This window comes from Pelodiscus sinensis, chromosome 5, assembly GCF_052426305.1.
Source record: "Pelodiscus sinensis isolate ZL-2025 chromosome 5, ASM5242630v1, whole genome shotgun sequence".
Classification (NCBI taxonomy): domain Eukaryota; kingdom Metazoa; phylum Chordata; order Testudines; family Trionychidae; genus Pelodiscus; species Pelodiscus sinensis.
In genome coordinates, this window is record NC_143056.1 from 95,228,428 (window position 1) to 95,255,304 (window position 26,877).

Genomic DNA, 26,877 nt, shown 5'->3' on the forward strand with positions numbered 1-26,877 from the left:
CTTATGACTAGCCCTCAGTTTATCTTGTTAGATGTAATATTACGCAAGTACAGTAATTTAGTGGCATAAGTGTCCAATTCTGTGTCTAAAGTTTTCCAGCTGAAAGAACAACAAGGGTCAATTGGAGTAATCCCAGCTAGATAATTTTCAGAAACATGATTATGGTTCTAAAGAGATGCATCCAAGGAAAAAAAAAAAAAGCACACATTTCTGACTATTGTATTTTCCTCCATTATAGAAGAACTTGAACTAGGAAAATTATAAAAAAAAGTTATTCCAAGATCTGAGGTTTATTTATTTATTCTCTCCTGGGCATATCACATCAAAAAAAGAAATAATAGAGGAGATATGGCCAATCTTACTGATCCTCTGAGCTGCACATGACTATCTTCAGAGTCACCACACACTTGTCAGGGCTCGGGGCTTCACCCCCATTCCTCCTGAAACTCTGAGCTCCAGCAGGCATGCCCCAAGATGCTCCTCCTTACTGGGCAGAAGTCCCTATCGCACCCTCCATTGCAAAGAAGAGGTCCTCAGTCTTTCCTCCCCCCACTTCAAATCATATAGGTGGAGAACTAGGGTTGGTGGAGGCAGCTCTGTCAGCCTCACTTCAATGGAAAGCCATAATTTGGCCATCCCATGTAATAGAACATCACTCAGAGGAACAAAACATCCGTCCTAAAAACAAAATGCATTAAACCAAAACTATTCAGTTTATAGAAACGAAGAAGCTACATATACGAAGTCCAAGTGCTTCTCTCTGAAACCTAGGGAAATACAGGACCCACTGTGCAAAAAGAACACAGTCAGAGGCGTATTTGGCAATGGCATCAACTAAGTCATAGTATGCAGACTTTATACCATCTGACTACCTGCAAAAATAACTTTAGTAAGTGGCTGTGCTGCAAGCTCACCCAAATCAACTAACAATAGGATCTTCTTACTCTACTCAAAATCGCTGTCATCAGTAGTGCAGGCTGGATGGCAAGCAGGAACAGAAGTAGCAGAAGTAAAGGCTATAATTATAGCCAATTTCATATAATACAAATAATCAAAAAGTAAAGTTTGATTTCTTAGCACATATCCCCAGATGCTAAAATAAAGCAGAGCCTTTTATTAGTACAAAGAGAAAACTAGACCCATTCATGAAAATACAATTTTCCCCAGAAATTTAAACCACATTCCAGACTTTTAAATAACTAGATCTTGAGCCGTTTATTTGTGCTTTTGATAAAATCTCAATAATGTTATGCTGTTGTATAAGAAACTTAACAGATCTATTAGATCACTTAGACCAGCTTACTGCCAGGACAGGATTGTAGTCTGAAGTACATTTTTGGAAATTTTGCCTATTAGTCAATGTCCCATGGAATGGACTTCAACTACTTTCCCTGGGAGACTATTCAACACTCTAATACATCCTTCAAAAACTTTTCCTACCACTGTGCTTAAGTTTTCATTTTCCCAATTTCATTATATAGCTCTTAGTGCTACACAACACTGTAATACCCCAAATAATGCCACTCAGTGCTTTGTGTTAAAACATATCTGATGTGTCTATGCGTTATGTACTATTAAGTTAGCTAAACTGTCAAAGTATGTGTGACGGGGCAGAGGCGCCCCGCACTGAGAGCCCCCGGCGGACCGCTTGTCTGGCGGCGCTCAGGGGAAAGCCGGAGAGCCCCGAACGGGGCAAGCCGCGTCTGGTCGTTCCCGTGCAAGCCGCAAACCGCTGCGCCAGCTGCTTGGCGGCAGCGGCACGCCGGCCGGACATGCCGGGGAAGCCCGGTGATGTCACTGGGCTGGTGACGTCACCCGGCAGGCATAACGCTGGGCCGGAAGTCCACCCACGTCGCGCCGGGCGGGATCCCGCCGGCGAGCCACGGCGCAGGGATTTAAACGCCTGCCGGGAGCGGGTGAAGGGGGGGGGGGGGGAGAGAGTGCCGAGAGTGCTTACCCCTCCCCCCAGGACCGGATAACAGCTGGGCCCCAAGCCTCAGTGGGCCGACTCCGGGTGGGGAGAGGAAGTAGCCCAGGGCGGGCAAAAGGAGCCTGCGGACTGACGCGTTGCGGCTACGGCCCCGTCAGTCGGACCGGAAACACGTCTGAGTCCTTAGGGCCCTGGGCTAGGGTCCGTGAGAGAGGGCGGGCCCGGACCCTCCTCTCTCCACCAACGAGAGTAACGTGCCTGACAGATCTCGGGCAGAGGGACAATACTGTTGACTGGGACGCTGAGAAGCAATCGGGAGTGGGACAGGACCACGAGACTGGTGGGTGAAGGGGGGGCACGTTTACAGGTGGTGGAGAATGTGGGCATTTGAGGAACCCTGAACGGAAGGGGCGGTTGTGAGGTTATTGCCCCCCCTGCATCTCATAAGGTCCAGGAGCAGCAAGATGGACCCCGCGAAAGTATTGGACTGGCTTAGGGAGAATCAACGCCAACACCTGCAACAACAAACTGCGCTTCTGCAGCAGCTCTCCACGCAGCACCTAGAGCAACAGAAGCAGCTGGTGCACGACCTGGCGGAGCAATTCGAAGCGCAGCAGGATCGGTGGAGGCAACAATACACGCCACCTGTGCTGACAACCCCGGGACTGGTGACCGGGGAAGGAGTGGGAGGATTTCTGACAACCCCCATGGCATTTTTGACCACCTTTGAGCGGGTCGCGACCGCCGCACAGTGGCCCGAGGACCAGTGGGCGACGATATTGGCGCCATACCTATCTGGGCCGGCCCAGATGGCTTATCGGAGCTTGGGAACCCGGGACGCACTCCACTATTACAAGATCAAAGAGGCCGTGCTGGACCAGCTAGGCATCAACCTCGAAACATATCGGCAGAAGTTTCGGAAGGAGTGCTACGCAACAGGGGACCGACCGCGGGCCGTGGCCCAAAGGCTAAGAGAAGCCGCCTGGCGCTGGCTGGAACCAGAGCAACAAACAGGGGCCCAGGTCGCGGAAAAGGTGGTGCTCGAACAATTTCTGTGCATCCTACCAGTGGGAGGCCAACGGTGGGTGAGGAGACAACATCCGTCGACTCTCGAAGAAGCCGTGGCCCTCATGACGCACTACGAGGCGGCCGAATCGGCCGAGGGTCTAGGGAGGACGGACCGTCCCACCCCGAGTGCAAAAGGGGAGATGGGGAGGCCAGCCCGACCCCGGGGAAACCCCCGAAGAAATCCCGCTACGGAGAAGCGAAAGACCAGAAACCCGGCGGTTGGCCCCAGCCTGGACGATGCCTGGGAGGCGGCCCCCGCGGAGGCCACCCCAGCCAGCGGGCCCTGGGGAGGCAACCACAGGAGAAACAACACCGACCAAGGGTACATGTTTCTGGTGCGGAGAGGAAGGACACTTCCAGCGGGAGTGTCCCTACATGGACTGTACCTACGCCCAGGCCTTGACCGGGAGCCCCTACGGGAGGAAAGATCAATGGCCCGGATTACGAAACAGGTACAGATTGAGGGCCAGCCAGTGGAGGCGCTAATAGACTCCGGCTACAGCCAAATGATCGTCCGGGAGGACTTGCTAGGAACCCAAGGTCCCCGAGGGCCACCGGTGATGGTACAATGCGTCCACGGCAATGTCCACCAGTACGCAACTGCCTGGGCCCAAATAGTGGACGGGACCCACGGGAGCTGGGTCTTTGTGGTGGTGGCCTCTAAGCTAGTTTATCCAGCCCTTCTTGGACGCGACTGGGAGGAGTTCAGTCGGACAGTGAGCGAGTGGGAATGGCCATCGTGGACAGAGGGAGCCGAAGGCCTGCTAGGGGAGGAAGGGAACCCCCCCGAGGGAGCAAGAGCCACCGCTCAACGAACTCGCCCGGGATCTCTGGGACGGCGACTTCCTCCAACACCAGAGGGAGGATTTCACGCTACAACACGCCTGGGCGGCCGCCGGAAGATCCAGAGACACGGAGGACGGCGATAACACCCCCCAGCAAGGGCCGTTCTTTGAGGTACGCCAAGATCGTCTATACCGGGTGACGGAGGGGGTGGAGGAGTACGGGACCCTTAGGCAACTGCTGATCCCGATTCAGTACCGCTGCCCGTTGATGGGTCTGGCACACGCCAACCCCTGGTCCGGACACTTGGGTTACGAAAAGACCGTGCGCAGGATACTCCAATGGTTTTATTGGCCAGGCATGTACCGGGAGGTTAAAGACTTGTGTGTCCTGCCCGGAATGCCAGCGGGTAAGCCCAAAGGGACTCCCGAAGGCCCTGCTTGTACCCCTGCCCATCATAGGCGTTCCCTTCGAGCGGGTGGCCATGGACATCGTCGGCCCGCTAGAAAAGACAACTACCGGGTGCCAGTACATTTTGGTAGTCCTCGACTATGCCACTCGGTACCCCGAGGTGGTCCCCCTGCGGACAACAGCCCGAGTACTAGCAAACGAGTTGGTGAGGATTTTCTCCCGGGTGGGAATCCCCAAGGAGATACTCACAGACCAGGGGACCAATTTTATGTCCCGTCTCCTGGCAGAGCTATGCCGACTTTTGCAAATCCGTACCTTACGGACGTCCACTTACCACAACCAAACGGACAGCCTGGTCGAACATTTCAACAGAACCTTAAAAGGTATGTTGAGGAAGTTCGCGGAGCGGGACCCCCGAGCCTGGGACCATCTGTTGCCAGCCCTGATGTTTGCGGTGAGGGAGGTCCCCCAGGCATCCACCGGGTTTTTCCCCTTCGAGCTCCTCTATGGGTGACAACCCCGGGGGATCCTAGACATTGTGTGGGAGAATTGGGAGGCCCAGGAGACAAGGGTGAAGGGCTCAATACCCTATATCTTAGAGCTCCGACAAAAATTAAGAACCCTAGGAGACATCGCACAACTACACCAACGGGAGGCCCAAGCCCGGCAGGCCGCCCATTACAACGTCGGAGCACACCTGAGGACCTTCGAACCCGGAGATCGAGTCCTGCTCCTGTTACCCACACAAGACTCAAAGCTGTTGGCAAAGTGGCAAGGTCCCTTCGAAGTGGTCAGACGAGTGGGCGAAGTTGACTACGAAATACGCCTGGCTGGGCCGCGGAGGGAAACAAAAATCTACCACGTCAACCTCTTAAAGGCCTGGAGGAGCCAGGAGGGACTAACGGGGGACAGCATCGACTCTGACGTGGACTTGGGCCCTGAAGGGAGGGTCGCCACCACAACCCCGAGACCCCGGGTGAGCCAAGAGCTGACGCCGACCCAGAAAAGGGACCTAGAGCAATTGCTCAAAGCGTACCAGGACGTATTAACCGACCGGCTGGGGCGTATGATCCGGGCCTACCACCACGTAGACGCCGAACCTGGGAAAACGATAAGAGAACCCGTTCGGCCCCTACCGCGGAAGGTCTGGGAGACAGTAAGGGAGGAGGTTCAGAAGATGCTCCAATGGGGCGTGATCGAGGAGTCCCACAGCGACTGGCGGAGCCCGATCGTCTTAGTTCCGAAACCGGACGGCTTGGTGCGTTTCTGTATAGACTTTCGGAAAATTAATAACATCTCACGTTTCGACGCATACCCTATGTCGAGGGTCGACGAACTTTTAGATCGCCTGGGCCGCGCCCGCTATCTATCCACGATAGACCTGAGCAAGGGGTATTGGCAGATTCCCCTCACCACTACCATGAGAGAAAAAACAGCCTTCTCTACACCCTTCGGGTTATACCAGTTCGTGCGTATGCCGTTCGGTTTACATGGGGCGGTGGCTACATTCCAGCGGCTGGTAGACAAAGGGCTAAGAGACCATCGAGCATACACCGCTGCATACATCGACGACATCGTCGTATACAGTGAGACCTGGGAGGAACACCTAAAAAGGCTCCAGGCCATCCTGAAAACATTGAAGGAGGTGGGCCTCACTGCAAACCCTAGCAAGTGCCGCTTCGGCGAACGAGAAGTAACGTACCTCGGGTACACAGTGGGACGAGGACAGGTAAGGCCCCTCGTCGACAAAGTAGAAACACTACGGGGCTACCCCCACCCCAAGACCAAGAAACAAGTCCGTCAATTTCTGGGGCTGGCCAGCTATTATAGACGATTCGTGCCACACTTCGCATTGCTAGCGGCCCCTCTAACAGACCTGACCCAGAAAACACGCCCTAACAGGGTGGAGTGGACCGAGGCCTGCGAAAGAGCCTTCCAGACACTTAAGAGCCGGTTGACTGAGACACCAGTCCTAACACAGCCAGACTTTGACCAACCCTTTATCGTCCAAACGGACGCAACAGAAGAAGGGCTGGGGGCGGACATGTCCCAGGAGCGGGAAGGGGCCGAGCACCCGGTAATGTGTATCAGCCGCAAACTATTCCCCCGCGAACGTAAGTACTCAACCATTGAGAAGGAAGCCCTAGCAGTAAAATGGGCAATAGAGACGCTCCCATATTTATGGGGCGGCCGATTTACGGTAATGACTGACCACGCCCCACTCCGGTGGCTACAAAATATGAAAGATGCAAACACTAGAATCATGCGATGGCATCTTTCTTTGCAGCCATATGCGTTCGACGTGGTCCACCGAGCTGGAGCCCAGCATGCGAACGCAGACTTCTTCTCCCGAAAAGACAGCCACGAGGAGAACCCGGAGCAGGGGGTAAAGGGACCTCTAAAGGGGGAGGTGTGTGACGGGGCAGAGGCGCCCCGCACTGAGAGCCCCCGGCGAACTGCTTGTCTGGCGGCGCTCAGGGGAAAGCCGGAGAGCCCCGAACGGGGCAAGCCGCAGCTGGTCGCTCCCGCGCAAGCCGCTGCTCCGGCTGCTCGGCGGCACACCGGCCGGACACGCCGGGGAAGCCCGGTGATGTCACTGGGCTGGTGACGTCACCCGGCAGGCATAATGCCGGGCCGGAAGTCCACCCACGTCGCGCCGGGCGGGGCCCTGACGGCGAGCCACAGCGCAGGGATTTAAACTCCTGCCGGGAGCGGGTGAAGGGGGGGAGAGTGCCGAGATTGCTTACCCCTCCCCCCAGGACCGGATAACGGCTGGGCCCCAAGCCACGGAGGTAGGCTCAGACGTGGTGGGCCGACTCCGGGTGGGGAGAGGAAGTAGCCCAGGGCGGGCAAAGGGAGCCTGCGGACTGACGCGTTGCGGCTATGGCCCCATCAGTCGGACCGGACAGGTAACACGTCCGAGTCCTTAGGGCCCTGGGCTGGGGTCCGTGAGAGAGGGCGGGCCCGGACCCCCCTCTCTCCACCAATGAGAGTAACGTGCCTGACAGATCTCGGGCAGAGGGACAATACTGTTGACTGGGATGCTGAGAAGCGATCGGGAGTGGGACAGGACCACAAGACTGGTGGGTGAAGGGGGGGGGGGCACGTTTACAGTATGTTTTAGTTATTTAAGTTTCTCTGTTTAAGTCTATTTCTCTAGTTTAGGGCTTGTTTGCTGAGAATTAACACAATCTCAATATTTTTCTGATACAATAGTGCCCAGAACTGAGTAATCCTCCCCCTACTCTGTGACTCTGAATGGACATCAGAAATACTTTAGCAAAAATGACCAATGCAACACCTTACAAACGCCGTCTAATCTGTTATCCTCTATGAAACTTAGGTATGCCTCAACATTCTAGAGAGTAGTTCTCCATCTATTGATCAGTGTATTCAGATGTCGTGTCTCCCATTTCATAGGGAATTTTGTGAAATCCTAAAGCAGGGGTGGGAACCTAAGGATCTAGCCCCTGAGGTTTGGGGCTCCTTCCCATCATAGCAGAGCCTGGGGTGGTGCTCCAGCCCCCCCGCCATTCCCCTGGAGGGCTGGAACACACAAGATCTACTAGCCTGGGCCCCCGAATACTCTGGTGTGCAAGGGGAGTGTCTGTCTCCTTCTCAGCTGGGGACCACATCAGAGAGGATTTCCCCCACCTCCTTCTCACTTATGTGTCGCCTCTGATTGATTTTTCTGTGGGTTAGCAGCCTCCGATCCAAAAAAGGTTCCCCACCCCTATCTTAAAGCGGGTAGGCAAAATTGACACACGGCTTAGAATCCCTTTACAGCAGGAATAAAATCAATGCATGTTTGACTCACCTAAACATAGGGAAAACAAACCTTACAGAACTAGTGAAACTGTCTTTTGTGAAGTTTAGTTTCACTATACACACCGTAATTAAGCACTATAATTAAAACATGTAGATTCAAGGGGTCTACTTTTATCCATTCTAAGTATATTGTGAGATTGCCCTAATATAGTTGTTTTTCAATATTAGGGAAGAATTCCATTCCATTACATGAATCCTTGCCTAGGAAAAGAATTGTGTGTTAGTGTGCAGATAAATCCCCACCTTTAACAGTACAACAGAATCTAGCGCAACATATATTAGTAGTTAAAATGACAAATTACCTTAAAATGTATTGAACTTCAGTACCTCCAACATGCATAATGCACAGATGACACAAACTGTATAAGTTGTTAAAAATACATAGAAGATAAACATTTTACAATAAATGCTCAATGGTAAAATTCAGATTTTTGTAAGGCTCAGTGGTAAACAAACACTGCTAACCAGAGTAAATAGCCACACTTTTGTCAAACTGGTGTTTCAATAGGTAAATATCTATAAATCTCAGAACTTCATCTTTTTTGGTCTTAATGACAATGTACATGAACTGAGAGGGCACTGCACCTTGATTTCCAGAGAACCCGCAGAGTGTTTTACCCATTAATTTAGCTAGATAGTTAAAGCATCAAAGGCTTAATTCTTCTGTGTTCTCTTTTTAAAAAGGAGACATATCAGTGGTCACGATTTTTTTCTTTAAATCTTCTCAGACTCAAGTTATCTGAATGTTTTTCATCTTTCACATTCTTTACAAGCATTTCTTAATTTATACATGTCTCAATCAAGTATCTCCATTTTACACGTTTATTAAAAGATCCAACTGCCTCCTTTTTTTCAGCTGTATAGTTGCATGGTTTCTGAACCTTTAAACTGGAAAGCTCAATATAATTAAAATTATACCCTGATGCTACTTGCCTTTGCTGAAGCACTAACTCCAGTCTAACACAAACTTGTTTTAAAACAGAAAAACCAAAATATTCTTTTACAGTAGTATTATTGAAATCAGAATATTCTAAATGGACCTTTAACATATAATGTTATAAAACTCATATGGCCATACTGAAACTTCCTAGCTAAAAGTTTATCATTGAATAGGAAGTTAAAAAAAAAAGTTCATTAAGGTTGCCAACTGATATTTTTCCTGCCATTAAGTAAGTTAAAGTTCTCTAGTAAAGTCAAGAGAGACTAGTTAGAAAATCTGCCGAGATTTTTATTTTAAATTCAACAAGCAAAGTAAAACAATAGTGTATATAATGTCACATCTACTTTAGAGAGAGTAACATAAAACCAAACTGAAACCAGGATTTTTAGCAAGTATAGAACCGATTTTAAAAAGTTATGGTAAAATCCTGTAAACCTAATTTTGTCAAAATGAAACCTTAATATGATTTTACCTTTGTATACCTGCTTGCTGCTGGTTTGAAAGAACATTTGTACCACAATTTTCTGAAATGGCTGCTTTTTCTTCTTCATATGCTCTCAGTTTCTCTTTCAGCATTATGATCTGAAAAACAAGGACAATACGATTGAAATACAAAGCTTGCCTCAAATATCCTATTTTACCATCCTCTTGAAAGAGGCATTTTAAAATTTAACAGCTAGGGGTATCCACCTGAATAGACCAGGGAAACTTTTGCTCCTTAGGAAAACTACAGATAAATCTTACCTCATACTTTAACTCACTATATACACTTTTCTGTTTATACTAATAATAGTGATCAAGACTAACATACCTCTTTCTTTTGTTCATTGCAAATCTTAACATATTGACTTATATGACTGTCCAAGCTAACAACATTGCTTTTCAACTGTTAAGGAAAAGAAAAAAAATTAATAAAATTTATACATCATACACAGTAACTGTATTAGATACAAATATTACTAATTACATTTGAGCTGTATTACAAGAAGAGACAAAAGTACACTGTAAGATCAGATTGAAAGACAGAAGATCATGGTTATATATGTAGGTCTGCCAGTGGTTACAGACATGGTCTGCATGACAAAAGGACATATCGTTCTTATATACAGAAAATTGGGGATAATGATACTTAACTACCATTGTAAAGTGCATTGAGATTTATGGCATCAATGGGAGAAATAAAGTTTGAAGTCTTTAGAATTAACTTTGGCATTTACCTTAAATACATGACATTTTGTTTCTAATGTAACTAATCTGAACATTTAAGAAATGAAAATTATAATGAAGGATATTAGACTAGATGATTCAACAGAATTCTGATGCAAAAGCCAAGTAAATTGTATATTGCTCTAGATACAAATAACTGCATCATTTGAATACTGTGCCTCTAATTTTGTACACTCCACTACTTACAAAATAAGTTGTATAAATTTACTTACAGAAGATTTAATATCTTTTGCTCGGTTTGCATACTTAAGAGTGTTGTAAGTGTCATCATAGAACATTGAAGAAGGACTAACAGCAGCTATCATTATAGTCCGACAATTCCCTCCAAGAGAATCTTTCAATAAACGAGTCAGCTTGCTGTTACGATAAGGAATATGTTGTTTCTTGCTCTGAAAAAAAAAAAAAAAAAAAAGTGACAAGTGTTTTTGTGGATTACAGAAGTTAGTACATTTGACCTGCCTTAAAAGTCAGTTTTAAGACTTAATCTCACAAAGACAGCAGTGCATTCACTAGTGACAAGTGGTAAAGCTTTGGAATCTCACTTCCATTACTAAGCTACCTCTAAACCACAACCCCCCACACAAATCGCCCTGTCCACTTTAAATCTTGCCTCACAAAAATCAAAGCTTAGTGCATTTATTGCTAACATTTTTTAAAGTTATCCATTAGCTTGCTATTCCCTAGATAGCCGACAATGGTGATTTTTATGATGCAGACTGCCTTGTATGGCACAGAAAATGGACTACAGTATGGTGAATCTCTATCATAGACATTAAAAAGAAACAACAACAAACCCCTTTCATAATATTAACTGAATTGCCATGATATGATAAGACTGCAACGACTAAGGACATCACCCTGAACCAAATAAACCTTTAGGCATAGGCCCAAATACAGCAGGCCTTTCTAAGCTTAGAAATTAGGTGGCTTTGTTTGGGCCAACAAGGGAATTCAACCCATTCCACTTCTCCTACTGGGCTTAAAGAAAGTTCTGTTCCTGAAGGATGAAACCTAAATATATTGGTTCTTGTACATCCAAGAGGATTTATATCCTTTTGCCTGCTCAGGGCTAGCATTCCATGCCAGGAAAGAATGCTCCCCACTCATGAGGGTTAGAGTAAACCTGGGTATTTTAGACCTTGCTGAGAGCATCATGATAGTCATATTTCCAGGACTGGTGAAGTAATTTTGCCCAGGTCAGTTTGGCAGTGAGGAAATGTGGATAAATACCAGGTTCCCTGTGCAGATAGCCACTCAATAGCAGAATCTCTAACAGATTAGAAGAATGCTGGAGCTCCTGTTGTCTGGTACAGCAAGGAAACAAATCTCTCTCTCCTCTCTTGACCCTTGTACTGTTGATGGGACCCTGAGGGCAGTTGAATCCCATCAACAGTATGGCACTAAGTCAGCTGGGTGGGGAGGGGGCGAGACGGGGATGACAGCAGCCTTCTGCCATGTGGTATGAATTACAAGGGAAAGATAACTTGTAAGGATGAACTTAAAAAACAACAAATGGTCTGATAGCACTTTATAGACTAACAAAACATGTAGATGGCATCATGAGCTTTCATAGGCACAGCCCACTTCTTCAGATGACCGGAGTAATGAAGAAGTGGGCTGTGCCCACAAAAGCTCATGATACCATCTACAGGTTTTGTTAGTCTATAAAGCGCTACCAGACCATTTGTTGTTTTTTAAGTTTATCCTATACAGACTAACTCGGCTACCCACTGAAGCTTGTAAGGGATGAGTTATTGTTGGATAGTTCACAGATATGTAACAAAGTTGTGGCCTAGTTAGCCATATTCCTGAAGTCTAGGGTTTTTTTAAAAATGGAGTTTTGGATAGAATAGGCAGCATGGTGACTTATTTCATGAGGACTCAGTAGCTGAGAGCACCATGGTGGCTTTGATTCAGCTCTAAACTACAAAGCACTTTTCACAATCCAAACGGACTCCTAAAATAGATTTGGTATAGCTTGAAGGAGAAAACAAAAATCCCCTGAGAAGGACCAAGAGACCTGGGTACTCATGGGGAGAAGACTGCTGACCATCTGGGGCGGAAGACAGTGTTTGACCCCACCCCCAAAAAGTGTCCCCCTTCCAATAAGATGCAGAAATGTAAACCGTAGTGGCAACAGGATGAGGAGCAGCCACCTGCTCCTGAAGCTAGCAGGCTCAGCATTTAAAGGAAGTGGTGTATGGTACTAGTGGACTCTCTTCAGAGGGAGTCAGAAGAATAAATCTGCTGACTTGACATGATATCCCAAGAAGTCTTCTGACTGCCTGCAGCCCATATCTGAGACATCACAGAAAAGTTGCTGAGGCTCATCCGACCCTCTGACCACTAAGATGGGCACTAATAGTACTATGACGTCTGACACTGAGCAGTGACTACAGAGCTCTAGGAGTAGGATAAAGGAGTCAGAGGCACAGGGTGTGTCCTTGAACATCCTCCCGATTAAGGAAAGAGCTTAGACAGGAACACATGCAAGCTGAAGATTAATGCATGGCTGCACATATGGTGTTGCAAGGCGGCTTGGACTTCTTCAGTCATGGGAGGATGTTCTGTGAAGAAGCTCTGCTTGGAAGAAATGGGTTCACTTACCCAAGAAGAGAAAAGTATCTTTGCACAACAGCTTGTCAGTCCAGTGAGAAAGGTTTTACATTAGATTTAAAGAGAGTAGGTGAGAAAAGTCCATAGATATGCAGTAAAAAGGTGATTGGACAGAAGACTATATATTTTAGGGAGAAGGAGGTTATAGGAACAGGAGTGAAATCATTGGAAGAATCTGCTGAACACATTATATCACTCAACAAAACTGCAAAGAGTATGTGAAATAAACAAGAAGAATTGCAAGTATTAGCCAATAAGCTAAATAATGACTTAAATGGCATTAGATACTTGATGGGATATCTTGTGACTGGAATACTGATAGAAAAGCCTACAGCTTGATGTGGAAAGACAGGTAGGATAAAAAAAGGAAGTGGTATAGCAGTATATATACATTTGTTCTGCGGTCCAGAAAGAGTTGAAAACCAAAACAATTGAAAGTCTGGTTAAAAAATAAAAAAGGAGTTGCACTCTGCTAGAGGTCTACTATAGACCACGAAATAGGAAGAGGAAGTAGACAAGGCATTTCTAGAACTACATAAATTTCCAAAACATGAGACCTTTTCCAGATATAGCTGGATAGTTAAACGTAATACAGGAAGTCCCCGACTTACGCGGATCCGACTTATGTCGGATCCGCAGTTATGAACGGGGCTGCCCCAGAGTACACGGACTGCGGGACCTCGCGGTCCTGCCGCCCGTGTACTCTGGGGCTTTGCTCTGCGTCTCCCTGGTCTGCAGACCAGGAAGACGCAGAGCAAAGCTGCGGAGGGGCTCGGGCAGCGGGGCAGTCTAGGCGCTCCTGGGGTGCCTCGCTGCCCGGCCCCCCCCCCCCCCCCCGGCTTTGCAAAGCTGCGGGGAAGCCGGCGGCGGAGCAGTCCAGGCGCGCCTGGGGGGGGCGCCCCCCCCCCCCCCCCGCTTCCCCGCGCTTTGCAAAGCCGCGGGGGGGCTCGGGCAGCGAGGCACCCCAGGCGCGCCTGGACTGCCCCGCCGCCGGCTTCCCCGCGCTTTGCAAAGCCGCGGGGGAGGGAGGGGGGCCTCGGGCAGCGGGGCAGCCCAGGCGCGCCTGGGCTGCTCCACTGCCGGCGTCCTCAGAGGCGCTCCCCGTCTCCCTGGTCTGCTGGTCTCCAGCAGACCAGGGAGACGGGGAGCAAAGCCGCGGAGGACCCAGGCGGCGGGACCGCGGTGCATCTCGGTCCGCCGCCCGAGTCTTCCTGGTCTGCTGGGGTGGGGGGGGGCCGCAGCTAGTATGCCCCCCGCCCCAGCAGACTAGGCTTTTCTCCGGACGCCTGTGGCAGAGCAGCTGGGGTGCTGCCGGTTGGTCCCGCAGCGCCGCTCTGGGCGCTACTGGTGCAACCCAGCAGCACCCCAGCTGCTCTGGTCCTGATTCAGCCGCTGCTGGTCAGTTTCAGCAGTGGCTGATTCAGGACACCTGGGGCAGAGCAGCTGGGGTGCTGCTGGGTTGCTCCAGTAGTGCCGAGGAGCGGCGCTACTGGAGCAACCCAGCAGCACCCCAGCTGCTCTGCCCCAGGCGTCCCCAAGTCAGCTTCTGCTGAAACTGACCAGCGCTGACTACAGGAAGTCTGAGGCAGAGTTGCTCTGCCCCAGGCTTCCTGGAATCAGCTGCTGATCAGTTTCAGCAGCAGCTGACTTGGGGACGCTTGGGGTTCTTAAGTTGATTCTGTATGTAAGTCAGAACTGGCAGTCAGTTTCAGCAGCGGCTGAATCTGGACGCCAGTTCCGACTTACATACAGATTCAACTTAAGAACAAACCTACATTCCCTATCTTGTACGTAACCCGGGGACTGCCTGTATAGCAAAACACAACATTTCCAGTAAGTTCATAGATATATTGGAGACACTCTCTTGTTTCAGGAATAAGTAATGAGCAGGACAGATATTTTAGTCTTGATTTTGACCAACAGAGAGGCATTTTAGCAAACCAGAAAATAAAAGGTAATTAGGATGAAGATATGACATGTTAGATTTAATAATTCTAAGGAAAGGAAAGCATGAGAACAACAGCCATTAAACTCTGAGAACTGGTAGGTAAGGTCCAATGAGAAGAAAATCTAAGGGCTAATGTTGTCCATGAAAGCTGGCAGTTACTAAACACAACTGAAAACTATCCTAATACAAAGGAAAGAGAAGAAACGAAGAGGCCAGAGTGTACCAACCCTACACGCGCTTAAAGGGGACAGACCAACCATTGTGGGCCAAGGAGAACACACACTTTTCCTTGTTGCTCATGCAGCAAGTAGAAGAGCCAGATCCAAGAAGGCAGCCCAGTTCAGTCAACAGTAGCTGAAGAAGAGGAAAGTCATGTTCTGGGGGCTCCTTCTGAGGTACAAACACTCCAAGCAGCAAGGCCCATGCACCTGGACCACCGTGTGGAAACCTCCTTGGCTACAGAGACTGACGGAGATGCTGGCTTGCCTTCAGCTGAGGAAGTGCCCAAGATACTATTTGTGGTATGAAGTGACCCAGGAGATATAGTGGAAACTGCTACCTAAATCCTTAACATGGAAGTCCTCAGCTTCATAGGGCCCTGGGTTGGAATCCAGTGGAGCAGAAGCTGGGTTCCCCTACCCTCCACCCCCAATTGCTACTGCCTGCTCCAGCTAGGAGGCTGCAGGGGCCTAGACTGTTTGTTTGCTTTGCCCACCCAGGGACAGCAGTCTGAAGGGCTGTTTATTTGGATTCTCAGAGGCCACCAACTATTCATGTAAAGATCATGCAAAGGGGACTAAAACCCCTGTGATCACAATTACCCACTTAACATGGAATGCCAACAACAGGGCATACCAAGCCTGCAATGGACCAACAGGGGTGCCTCAGCTTTACACACAGGATCCATCAGGAGCTCTTTAATGACCTGAAAATCAAAAAAGGAATACTGCAAAAAGCAGGAACACAAATTGCTAAGAAGGAATCCATAAAAATAGCACAATCATGTAGAGACAAAAATCAGAAAGGCTAAGATAACCTGAAGGAAAAGGAGTCACTGGGAGCTAGGTCTCCAATTGTGGCTGAAGAACCACCTCCACAAGGAGAATATTAAGCTACTGCTCTCTTTCCTTAATTGTCCTTGGCTGGAATTCCTGACACATTTTGCAGTGGTTCTTCTCCTAACCCTCATCCAGGCACCTCAAGCAGGAGGCATGACAGTCGCTTTTCAGCATGCGTTTAGAACATGACTGAAAAGCTTTGAAGCCTGAGGAACACAGCATGCCCTGGAAAATGGTAGGAAAAATGGAGGGAAGGAACGACGTAACAGAACTAATTTATAGAACTAATACTAAAACTAATCTACTAGGGCTATATACAAACAGTTGATCAAAAACTGCTAGTCTGCTTACCGTCACTGGTAGTAAGAAGAAATTAAGTAGGGAGCAGGTCGGGGCAGGGCTCTATAGTGGGTGCAGTGAAGGGCACCCCAACCAACCCTACAGCTAGCTGAAAGGGGGGGGGGGGAAATCTTCCAGTTACTGTGCATGTGTGTGCACATACATCTGATTGGAATGCACATGAACAAGCATCTGAAGAATAGATTAAAGAACATTTAAATAAGTTGGAAGAGTACACTTATAAAATTTCCAGATGGCAGCAACCAGGGAGGGGCGGGGAGAGTTGCAAGAGTTGCTTTGGACAACAAGAGTAGAATTTAAAATGTCCTTGACAAATTGCACTGAATTCAAAAAGATAAAACTCAATATAGGTAAGTGCAAAGTATATTTCTTTCTTAGGAAAGAAAAAACATAAGGTGGCTAGAGGGGGTTTAAGAGAATCTGGGGGTTACAAGTGGATCTCAAACTGAATACAAATCAACAATGCGATGCAAGCTGCCAAAAATCTAATGCATTCTGGGATACAATAACTGGCGCATTTATGTCAGACAAGGGAGGTAATTGCCCTTCTCTATTCGGCATTGGTGAAGCCTCAGCTGTAGTATTCTGTCCAATTCTGGACATATTTGAAATATGTGCACAAATTGGAAAGACTCCAGAGAAGAGCAATGAAGAAAAACCGGATTATTGAGAAAGGAACTGGGCTTGTCTTGAGAAAAGATGACTAAGGGAGACTCAGAGTTTTTAATATGTTAAAGGTTGTCAAAAGGGATGGAGGTCAGTTGTTCATACCACTGAAAGCAGTAGTATCAATGGGCTAAATCTATAGCAAATCAGATTTAGGTTAGATATTATGAAATTTTCAAATTATAAAAGGTAGGAAGCCTATTCCAGGGCTTAACACAGGGGATCTGCATGAAGCTTCCTTCACTCTGCCCAGCCCTGCGAGTAGCCCGTGGCACTTCAAAGTGCTATGTGTCCTCAAAGGGTGAGAGGAGACTTCCCGCGCTCCCTCGCCTTGATTGGCCTGGGGATGGGTAGCCCCGCCCCTTCCTGTTTAGGCCCCGCTCCTTCCAGGGTGGCCCCTGGACAAAAATTATTGCCCACCCCTGGCCTAAAGTATGTACTCAGCACAATTCTGCAGCCTCTGCTATTGTGGCTACCATACCATATGCTCGCATTCCAGCTTAATGAAAGCTAGCGAGAGTGCATATGTTTAAGAAGGGAAATCACAGCACTAGCTTCAAGTGTTTCTCTTGGAGTAATTCTGCACATGCAGAATTTGTACATAAAGAATTTCCTTTTCTGCAGCAGAAATGGACTGAAGAGCTGCTGGTTGTTAGGACACAGATATTCAGGCCTGCCTATAAAGGCCTACTAAGAGAAAAGAATCAAAATCACAGTCTGATACCTTGTTCTTAAGCTAAAGCTTATGGTACATCCCATACCAGTAAATCAAAGGATTCACATTGAAATAAGGCACATTCCAACAATTTGGGGCTGTTAGAAAGGCCATCCAATCTATGGTCTCCAGAAAAAGAGAAGAGCCTAGACACTTAGGTTGATAGCTTTCTGTTGGGCAAAGATCAACTTATCAATAGTTGGAGTTGTGAAGTTTTCGTTTCCTTATTGCTGTATGGTTCTGTCTGGTTCTTTGATTGTTTCTCTCTCCTATCTAATTAATTTTGCTAGGTGTAAACCAATTAAGGTAGTGGGATACAATTGGCTAGATAATCATGTTACAATATATTAGGATTGATTAATTACATTTCAGTAGAATGACTGGTTAAGGTATAGCTGAAAATACAGCTATATATATTATATTAGGGACAAACAGGAAGCAAGCAGGAAAAAACAAGGCAACAGGGGAAGAAAGGAAAGCAAACTGGATTCATGCTTGCTTGAAGCTAACTCCAATAAACACTGAGTTGTTCACATCTCCAAACTTCAGGTATTGCCACTTTCTGTTCACATAAGAAGGACCAGGGAAGTGGGAGGGTGAAAGGATAAGCCTTTAATACTGGCCACCACTAGTGTCAGATGGATCCAGCAAAGCCCAGGTTCCAAACAGAAGATATTGCCAGGAAAATGGAGAGGAAGCTGGAGAGTTCCTGGCTGCTGCAGTTCTCAACACACCTTGAAAGACGTGGCATGCAGGAAACCTGGGATCCAGTAGGAGGCTGCTTCTCCCTCTGGATCCATGGGCTCTAGTTATGTATGATATACGAGTAAAAATATCTGGTCTGATAGCGTGCTGCTGGGTGTCAGTGTCTGGCCTGGGGGGAAAAAAAAAGAGGGGGCTGAGAAAGAGGGCATGACTGAATTTTAGAGGTTTCCTTAATGGTCTGCATATGGAGGATTTTTTTTGTCTCTATTGTTATAGACAGTTACTGATAGTTATTTTGAAATAAATTATGAAAACAAATGCAATGGAGTGATGGAATGTTATTTTGACCAACAAAACTGGCAGAACTTTTTGTCTTAAGAATTTCACTGGGAGTAAAGGGTAGACATAGGTAAAGGGAGCAAGGAGCCAGAGGTATGATGTTAAGAGAGAAGTGACATTGAACTTGAACAGCTCTATTTTATATGTATTTTGGAGGAGTAATCTAGATTTTAGGGAGTCCAGAGAGGAGGAAGGGTTACAGTAATTAAGTCAAGAGATGCTTAGACAACACGACATTTTTTTTTAAAACCGTTCAATAGAAAGACAAGGCAAGATGAGATAACAGCCTGAAGTTAATTTTGCTCCTGAATTCATGGTGCTGGAGCATCTACTTTGACAGCTCTCTCTTTGTACAGGAACAGACATATGTACATACAAATTAGATACACAGTCCCATCATCTTTGTTTTAACTTCATGTAACACAAGAATGAGTGTTTCTTTGTCCAATTCACCAAAGGTAACTGGGCAAGAATCTCTTTAGTAATGACACTAACATGTGCTGCTCCTTCAGATTTTGCATCTCCTTGTGTTTATTTTTCCTAGCATAAGTTTCTTTATGGTACAGCTTACTGAAGGGATTTGATAGTTATTCTTCTACAATGTTCCTCTGCAGTTTTCTGGTGCTGTTGATGTTGCAATGCATTTTCTGTTAGATGAAATTTACAAGCACATTACCCTGCTTGACAGAAACAGTGAGCCACAAGGATTTCCTAAGGAGAAACTCCCACATGCTGTGTGTGACATTTTGCTGGCTTTTCTTTTGGCTGGAGTAGCATTTTTCAACTATGCCAATTACATAGCCACCCTGACAGAAACTTTCAAAAACATAAAACATTGAGTGAAATGCACTTTGACTCCAAAAGGGAGAAAACATACCCTCAGTCTTTTTTCTCCAATTATTTAGAACTGTTAGGCTGTATATCATTAGTCCCAGAACCCACAATTCTGTTGCTAACATAAGATTTGTTCAACATAGCATTTGTGGCAATAGAGGACAGGAATCTAAAGTTTTTAAAGCTCCAAATTGCAGGATTCAGTTACTAAGAAGAATAGGTATATGGATCTTTCGTTCAGTTGCTGAAAATTCAGCATGGGGTAGCATGAAAACAACAAAATATTAAGCTTCTAGGGCGGGGTGGGGAACATAAGGTCCAGGGGCCAAACGAGGCTCCTGGTTTGCCTGGATCCAGCCCCTGAGGCTCAGGGATCCTCCACAGCATTGGGGAGCCTGTGCTAGTGTTCCAGGCTTCTCCCCTCCATTTCCCCATGGGGCTGGAGCAACACAAAGGGTGTGTCTAGACTACAGGGTTTTTTCAAAAAAAGTGGCCTTTTTTCGAAAAAACTTCCCCTGCATTTAGACTGCTGCCATGTTCTTTCGAAAGTAAATAAAAAAAACGCGGCAGTTTTCGACCGTGGAAAACGTCGTTTTAGGAGGAATAATGCCTTTTTTCGAAAGTGCTCTTTCGAAAAAAGGCGCTATGTAATGCAAACTGTACTGTTTTGAAAGAAAGCATCCAGACTGCCTTGGTGCTCTTTCAAAAAAGTGGTTTGCTTTTTCGAAAGTACTAGTTGCAGTCTAGATGCTCTTTTTCGAAAGAGGCTTTTTCTAAAGTATCTTTTGAAAAAGGCTTATAGTCTAGATATAGCCATAAGCTACTAGCATGGGCCCTGCAAGGCTCTGGTGTGCAAGGGGAATATGTTTCTCCTCAGTCGAGTGACACATTAGAGAGGTTGTTCCCCTCCCCCGCTTCTCATTATGTACAGCCCTGTACTGATTTTTCTGTGGGTTAGCAGCCCCCAACCTGAAAAATGTTCTTCACCCCTGTCCTAGAGGCTCTGTCAACATTTAAGATGCCAAACTTCTTGAAAGGAAAAGCTGAAGTCCAAATTAAAGCTATGGCTTCCCCACTGTATTATCTGATTTATCATTTAAATTGCGAACTTCTTAGTTGTGTAACAGAGTGTGTGACATAGTGGGGGGTACCTTGCTGGTTGCTATGTTGGGCAGTGGGTTGTGAGCGACCTCCACCGGCTGCTGTCTGCAGCACGGCCCAGCAGGGCAGGGGATGAGTCATTATGCAAGGGGGCTTCAAACCTCTCTGACCAGTTATCTCCCAGGGAGCGGAACAATGGGAAGAAGGGGAGTGGAGCCTTGGCTGGGAGGCAGGGCTGGAAGTGAGTTAATTAGGTTTCTGGCTGGTATCATGGAGGAAGCATCCTAGGCAATGGGCTGGGTTCAGGGGCCTAGGCTCCCCCATCTCAAGGGGAGCTGAGGCATCCTAGGCCTGCCCTGTAACCAGATTACATCTGTGATGTATCCTGGAGAAGCAATAAACTCCCTCTATTCTACTGGCTGGTGGAGTCTGTTTGTGCCATAACAGGGGTGCAAGGGACGGGAAAACCCCAATACCCCGTCACACAGAGACGTCATGGTCCATTACTAGGGCACCGTGCTAGGCATCACGAGATGAGGGTTATGTGACTTAAGCCAGTCTCTGTCAAATGGATACTTACAAATGTTTGTCAAGTGGCTGGATAAAAAGTAGTATACTACCAAGTTTTATATTAAGAAGCCATTACTGATATATGCAAATATTTGAGAATTGCAGTGTAATTAAAAAAAAGTCACACCTATAGCATAGGGGTTATGAAACTTAAGAACTGCCAACAGCTGTGACGTGTAACTTTTAAAATTCTGTGCTCCATCATTTAGCTCCATGCTGTAACCACCTGTTCTCTGAAACGTGTGGCATTATTCTGAAAAATAACACGAGCATAGGAAACAAATGCATAATGCAACACACAAACCTAAAATCTATATTCTGCTGTCTCAGGTGCATATCTCCTACTAATGTTAACAGAAGCCATACTAAAACTGTGTGAATAAAAATATGGCCTGCTTTGTCTTACAGACACTCCCACTCTCCCTTATGTTTCTTTCACTCTCCTGTATTTAGATTCATTGATATAATTAACTCCCCATTTCTTTCTGCTATTTTAACAGATTACTGATTCCGTAAATTCTACTCTTTTCTCAGTACATCCTGAAAGCTTAGGGAATTCCCCTTACATCTGACTCACCAATACGATGCCATGAAATAACCTTGTATTCCACAAGTGAAAGTGCCAAAAGTGACCGTCATAAGCAGTATGCTTTTATCCTTAGTTTTCGCTCCATTTTGTTACACTAAATCTGTGTTACAGTGAAATGCTAGGAGAGGTGGTAGAAGAAAATCCAATTGTCACATCTACAGTAATTATGGATCTTAAAAAACCCATACCATTTATACAGAAATAGGTTACTAATTGGGAGAGATTAATTATTTTGGAACATGTCCTGAACCACCCAACATGAATGCTAAGCGCTTAGCATATATCAAATAGCTTAAGTATAAATGAGCGAGGAAAAAAATATCAGAGTAATTTGCAGCATGTTGCTTCAGATTTCTGTTAGTTCCTTGCCTGAGTGTAGGGCCAAGAGGAAAAAAAAGTGGTCATTTAATAGCATGAGGGCGGGAGGGGGAGGAAAAAGGGGGGGGGGGGAAACAAAATAGTTCTAGTATAGTTCAAACTACACAAGTGAAAGGACCCAAAAATCCTTAATTTGGAATATGGACTATTGTTTGCGATGTGGCAACTCACTATCTGATAATTTTCAAACAATTTGCAAGTTTGTTTTTGCCTGTGTTCCCATTTATTATAAGTACAGTAAAACTCCGGCACTCCTGATAGTCCGGCATCCAATAGTCCGGCACTCCTGATAGTCCAGCATCAAAATGGCAAGAGCCTAGTGAGTGAGCTTCAGCAAAAAATGAGTCACAAGGTAACAGCGGCAGCAGCTGAACTGAGCAAAAAGGGTAAAAAAGGCTTAAAAAACTAAAATATTACAGTATACTGTATACAGTATGTACAATAAAAAGGGTTAAGAACACTTTATATACAGTATATATTGTATACAGTGTATGTGTGTGTGTGTGTGTATATATATATATATATATATATATATATAAAACCAGCTTATAGTACCTCCTGATAGTCCAGCATATTTGATAATCCGGCACCACCTAGGTCCCATAGGTTCCGGATTATCGGAAGTCTACTGTACTAGGATTTTGGCTCAGAATGTTATGTCTATAAAATAACCTTCCAAAGTGAACCAAATATAAGCTTATATGCATTATTGTCTTCCTAACATGCAGACAGGTTTTATGTCTCTGTTGCTATGCTCATAGCTTTGCAAGGCCGCAACAACAGAATGGAATTAGCAAAAGCAGGATCAGTTTCTCTACTGTTGTTCAGAACAAACTGAGCAGTGAAATTGTCAAAAAACACGTCTATTATTTACTGATGCTGGAACTCAAAAACCCAAAGGCTCAGATGAGTAGAATAGAGACCAGTCTCCCTTAACCACCAGGCAGGCTGGAGGATAAGGGTTGATAAAGGTGAGTGGAAGAAGAGAAACTTCCCACCCCGCTCACAAAATAACCTTTTTTCTTTGTTCTAGCAGATGGAAAGAAACAAAACTTCACAACTGAAGAACAATCAATAGTCAAGCGTGATGAGAAATACTGAGCCTCTGCAAGTCATGGCACACAATGTCCAGACACAGCAAACAATGGAAGATAACTAGGTATATTTCCTGTGAGAAGCAGCGTGGGTTCTGATTTAGGCTCTCAAGACACTGTTACAGATCTTATTGCTTAGTGGTCTCCATATTCACATTGTGAATTGTTTGCTGGCAAACATGTCTTACTCCCTAGCTAGTAAGTTTATATTACGGTTTTCTCCCCTCCCTGCTAAAGAGACACTTCAATTTTTTTTTTAAACAAAAGCAAAGCAAAGAAAAAAAGAAAAAGGATGTTCAAGGCACAGAGTGTGCAGCACACCAATATCAAGTCTATCCCCCTGAAGTGTAGACTCATTAGATCCTGCTCTAGGAGATGCACTACAGAACTATGCTGGATTTGGGAGCAGTAATGACTATGGATGTTAACTAACAGGTATTTGTGTAACTGCTGGATTTTTTAAAGTGGTTACACATTTACACACAGGAGGGGACTGCGGGAGACGGTGCTCGTGGGGAGCCAGCTTTTAAGCAGCATGGGAAGCAGGTAGCTCCATGGGAGCGGATACGTGCCGGAAACTGGCTTGAAAGCTGAGTCCTGCATGTACTGGCTCTTGCCTGTCTCTCCCCCCCCCCCAACAAAAAAAACCTTTTGCCTCTCTATCAGAGGCAGCAGCACAGAGGGGCATGGGGGGAAAAGCAGCTCTGTGGAAGCTGGCACACACGGAGAACTAGCTTAAAAGCTGCCTCCTCCATGCATACTGGATCCTGCCTGCCCCCACTCCATGCTGCTGTCTCTGTGGGAGGCAGCAAAGGGGAAGAGGGGCAGGTGGCTCCGCAGAGCTGACATGCATAGACAGCAGGCTTAAAAGCTGACTGCCCACAGGCACTGGCTCCTGCCTTCCCTCCCCCTTGCTGCTTCTGATGCAGGGGCAGCAAGAGTGGGAAGTATATATCATTAGGAATAACCGATAAATCCAGGCTTATTGATTAAGCCTGTAAATGACTACATGGTAACATCCCTAGTAACAACAGTATTTGGGGAAAAAAAAGTATATTTTTTATTAGTACATTTCCACCTCACATTACATCAACATCCATAGCCAGCTCGCCCAAGTTAACACCACCCCCTAGACGTCTCTAACATGGCTCGGCACAGAAAAACGGGGCACTATAAGAGTTTGTTTCTTGACTACTGCTTTTTCCCCTCTCTGTTGTTGGGTGACAGTCAGAGGGAGTGAACAGGCGTTCTGCAACAGGCACTCCCCTTGCACTCAGTTCATCTCATTACGTATTCTTCCAGGGACTCCTACATTCACGCAGGGAAACAGGTAATAAAGTAGCCATTTATCCCCTAATGTAGGGGTTCTCAAACTTTGTGATACTGCAACCCCCCTCTAAGTTGCTCGCGACCCCCTGAGGGGTCAGGGTCCATAGTTTGAGAAATGCGGCCCTAATGCATTCCTTGTGCCTCAGTAGATGGCCAGTGGTAGAAAGGTGGATCAGCCTCAGCACAAACTGAAGAGTTGCTATTCAGAGTGCTTTAGCCTCACATCGAAGTTGCTTTGAGGGATGCAGGAAAAGCAGTTCAGATTCCATGGCAGAGATGACCATTATGACCACTTGAGAAAAGGGTCTCTTATTTGCTCCATGTTGCAACTGGACTGATCCAGACACTAAAAGTTACAATATAGCTCAGGAACCTACAGTTCACAACCAAATTAAAGTTTTCTTAATATAGTTGCCCAGAGATCATAAATGGCTCCAGCCCACACATGGCCTTCCATTGTGGTAGACGTCACAAGCACTCACAATCATGCAAAGATTCTAAAGCAGTTTAACTGGATACAGACCATGTCTGTTGGTCCACTGTAATGACAGCACAGACACACAACCTTCAATTCTCAATCCTAAATTTCAATGAAGTTATAAACAATCCTGTCCATAGCCACCCTCTCTATTTTATCACCATTACCAGTAGCAATCCAATGAAGCAAGAAAGAGAAAGCTAATAGGGACAGGAAATGACAATCCATTTAGACAACATTAATAGTAACTTTTTTGCCCCTCCTTCATGAGGCTATTTCTGCAGAACCCTCAAGAAGACACTTTAGTAAATAAGGGTAAAAGGACTTCTTCCTGAAATGAACTTCTGATCTGGCTCTAGAATTGAGTGGACAGCTGAATAAATGAAATGAGTGGATTAAAGTAAGTGGCAGACTTACAAACTGCGAAGAACATGCTATAGAGATGAGTCACAGAAATGGCTCTGGTGAAATAAATTTTAAGTTTGGTTTGCTGCCCCAACTCCTGTCTGTCCAGAATAGGCTTGAATACATAGTTTTTTCGGTACTGGGTAATATTTGGTAGCATATGATCTCACCTTGATCCTGCCCCCCCCCCCCAAAGTCCATGAATGGGCATAGCACTGTACACATTTTGTATTTAATTTATTCATATAAGCCTCCCTGAATATCCTGGAAGAGTTTGGAGAAGAGATAGGAAAGATAGTTTGTCATGGTCATGAGGCATGGCCAGCATCCTGGGGAGTAATGGGTTAACTGTATCTAAGCCAGGTAGCAGTCAGCCAATAGAAATGCAGATAGGGATTTCAAACTGGGACAAAGGAATTTTTGTTTTTTTTTCCTCCTTTGTCTCTGAGCAGTTTCTCTCCAGATACTGAGGGAAGACAGACATCATGTCTCTCTCCAAGAAGACTCTTCATTATCTGTAAGTAGGGTAAAGTTTAGATAAATCCATTAGGTTTTATTGTTATATGGTCTGGGAATGGGAAGCTGATGTCTGTGCATTTAGAAATGGGGTTCTCTCTCTTTTGTAACTAAGTTTTGTTCCCCATGGGAAAATCCCCCATGAGTTTATTGATTAGTGGCTCTTATTATCTAGCCAATCCAACTATGCTCGTAACAGGAGTATTGTGGTGATAATAAAAGTTCTTTCTTTTTTATTAACCTGGTATTGGTTAATTTGTGTGCCCTGGTTTTACTTCAGGGCAGAGATTTCCCAAGATCTCTTCCTTGTTTTCTTACCATTACTTCGGTGGTGGCAGTGGATTTTTATCCCCAAAATCTAGGTTTAAGATTTTTTGGGGCAAGCTTTATACCAAAGCCTAGAAATATAAGGTTTTGGAGTAATTTTGCGGGCCCCCACTTCATCGTACCAGACGGGGAATGAGCCTCGACAGTTTGATTCATCTTTGTTATAAATTTTGAACGGAGACATGTCATTTCTTCATTGAAAAAAGTCCGTCAGCTAAGCATGGATTTCACTAAGCTACCTACATGACATGGCTACCGATAAAAATGCTAAAGGAAAATAATATAATGAAGAAATGGCCAAACAGCATGACCACAATGGTTCAGAAAGAGCAGCCAAGAAGTAGCAGGATCACATCACAATTGTGAACAGGTTGTAGGATACAGACTTGACAAACCTTTCAAGTAACATTTTATAACAAATGGGTGAAGAACCACATTTGCTCAAGATGGTAATAAAACACCAAAAGCAGTAAGATGTTCATCACATTCTGAACGTGTTTGATTTGTTATATATGCCTTACAAGCTCTGTGATTCTCAGTTATATTCTTTAACAGCAGCATTACAAATTTTATTTAATTATTGTTAAGTCCCCACCAAATTCATGGCCCACTTGGGTCAATTTCATAGTCACAGGATTTTAAAAAAAATTCGAAATTAGGGC

General features: G+C 45.9%; 1 protein-coding gene across 3 annotated transcripts in view; it reads right to left on the bottom strand.

Annotated features, from left to right (window-relative positions):
- KIF18A (kinesin family member 18A) overlaps positions 1-26,877 on the bottom strand; it is a 109,700-nt gene that overhangs the window by 56,424 nt on the left and 26,399 nt on the right. For all 3 annotated transcript variants that reach the window (XM_006111516.5, XM_006111514.5, XM_006111515.5), the window contains exons 7-9: positions 10,400-10,576; positions 9,772-9,846; positions 9,433-9,542 (exon numbers count right to left, since the gene is read on the bottom strand). In XM_006111516.5, coding sequence (XP_006111578.1) covers positions 9,433-9,542; positions 9,772-9,846; positions 10,400-10,576 — 362 coding nt within the window. The remainder of the gene's footprint in view (positions 1-9,432; positions 9,543-9,771; positions 9,847-10,399; positions 10,577-26,877) is intronic.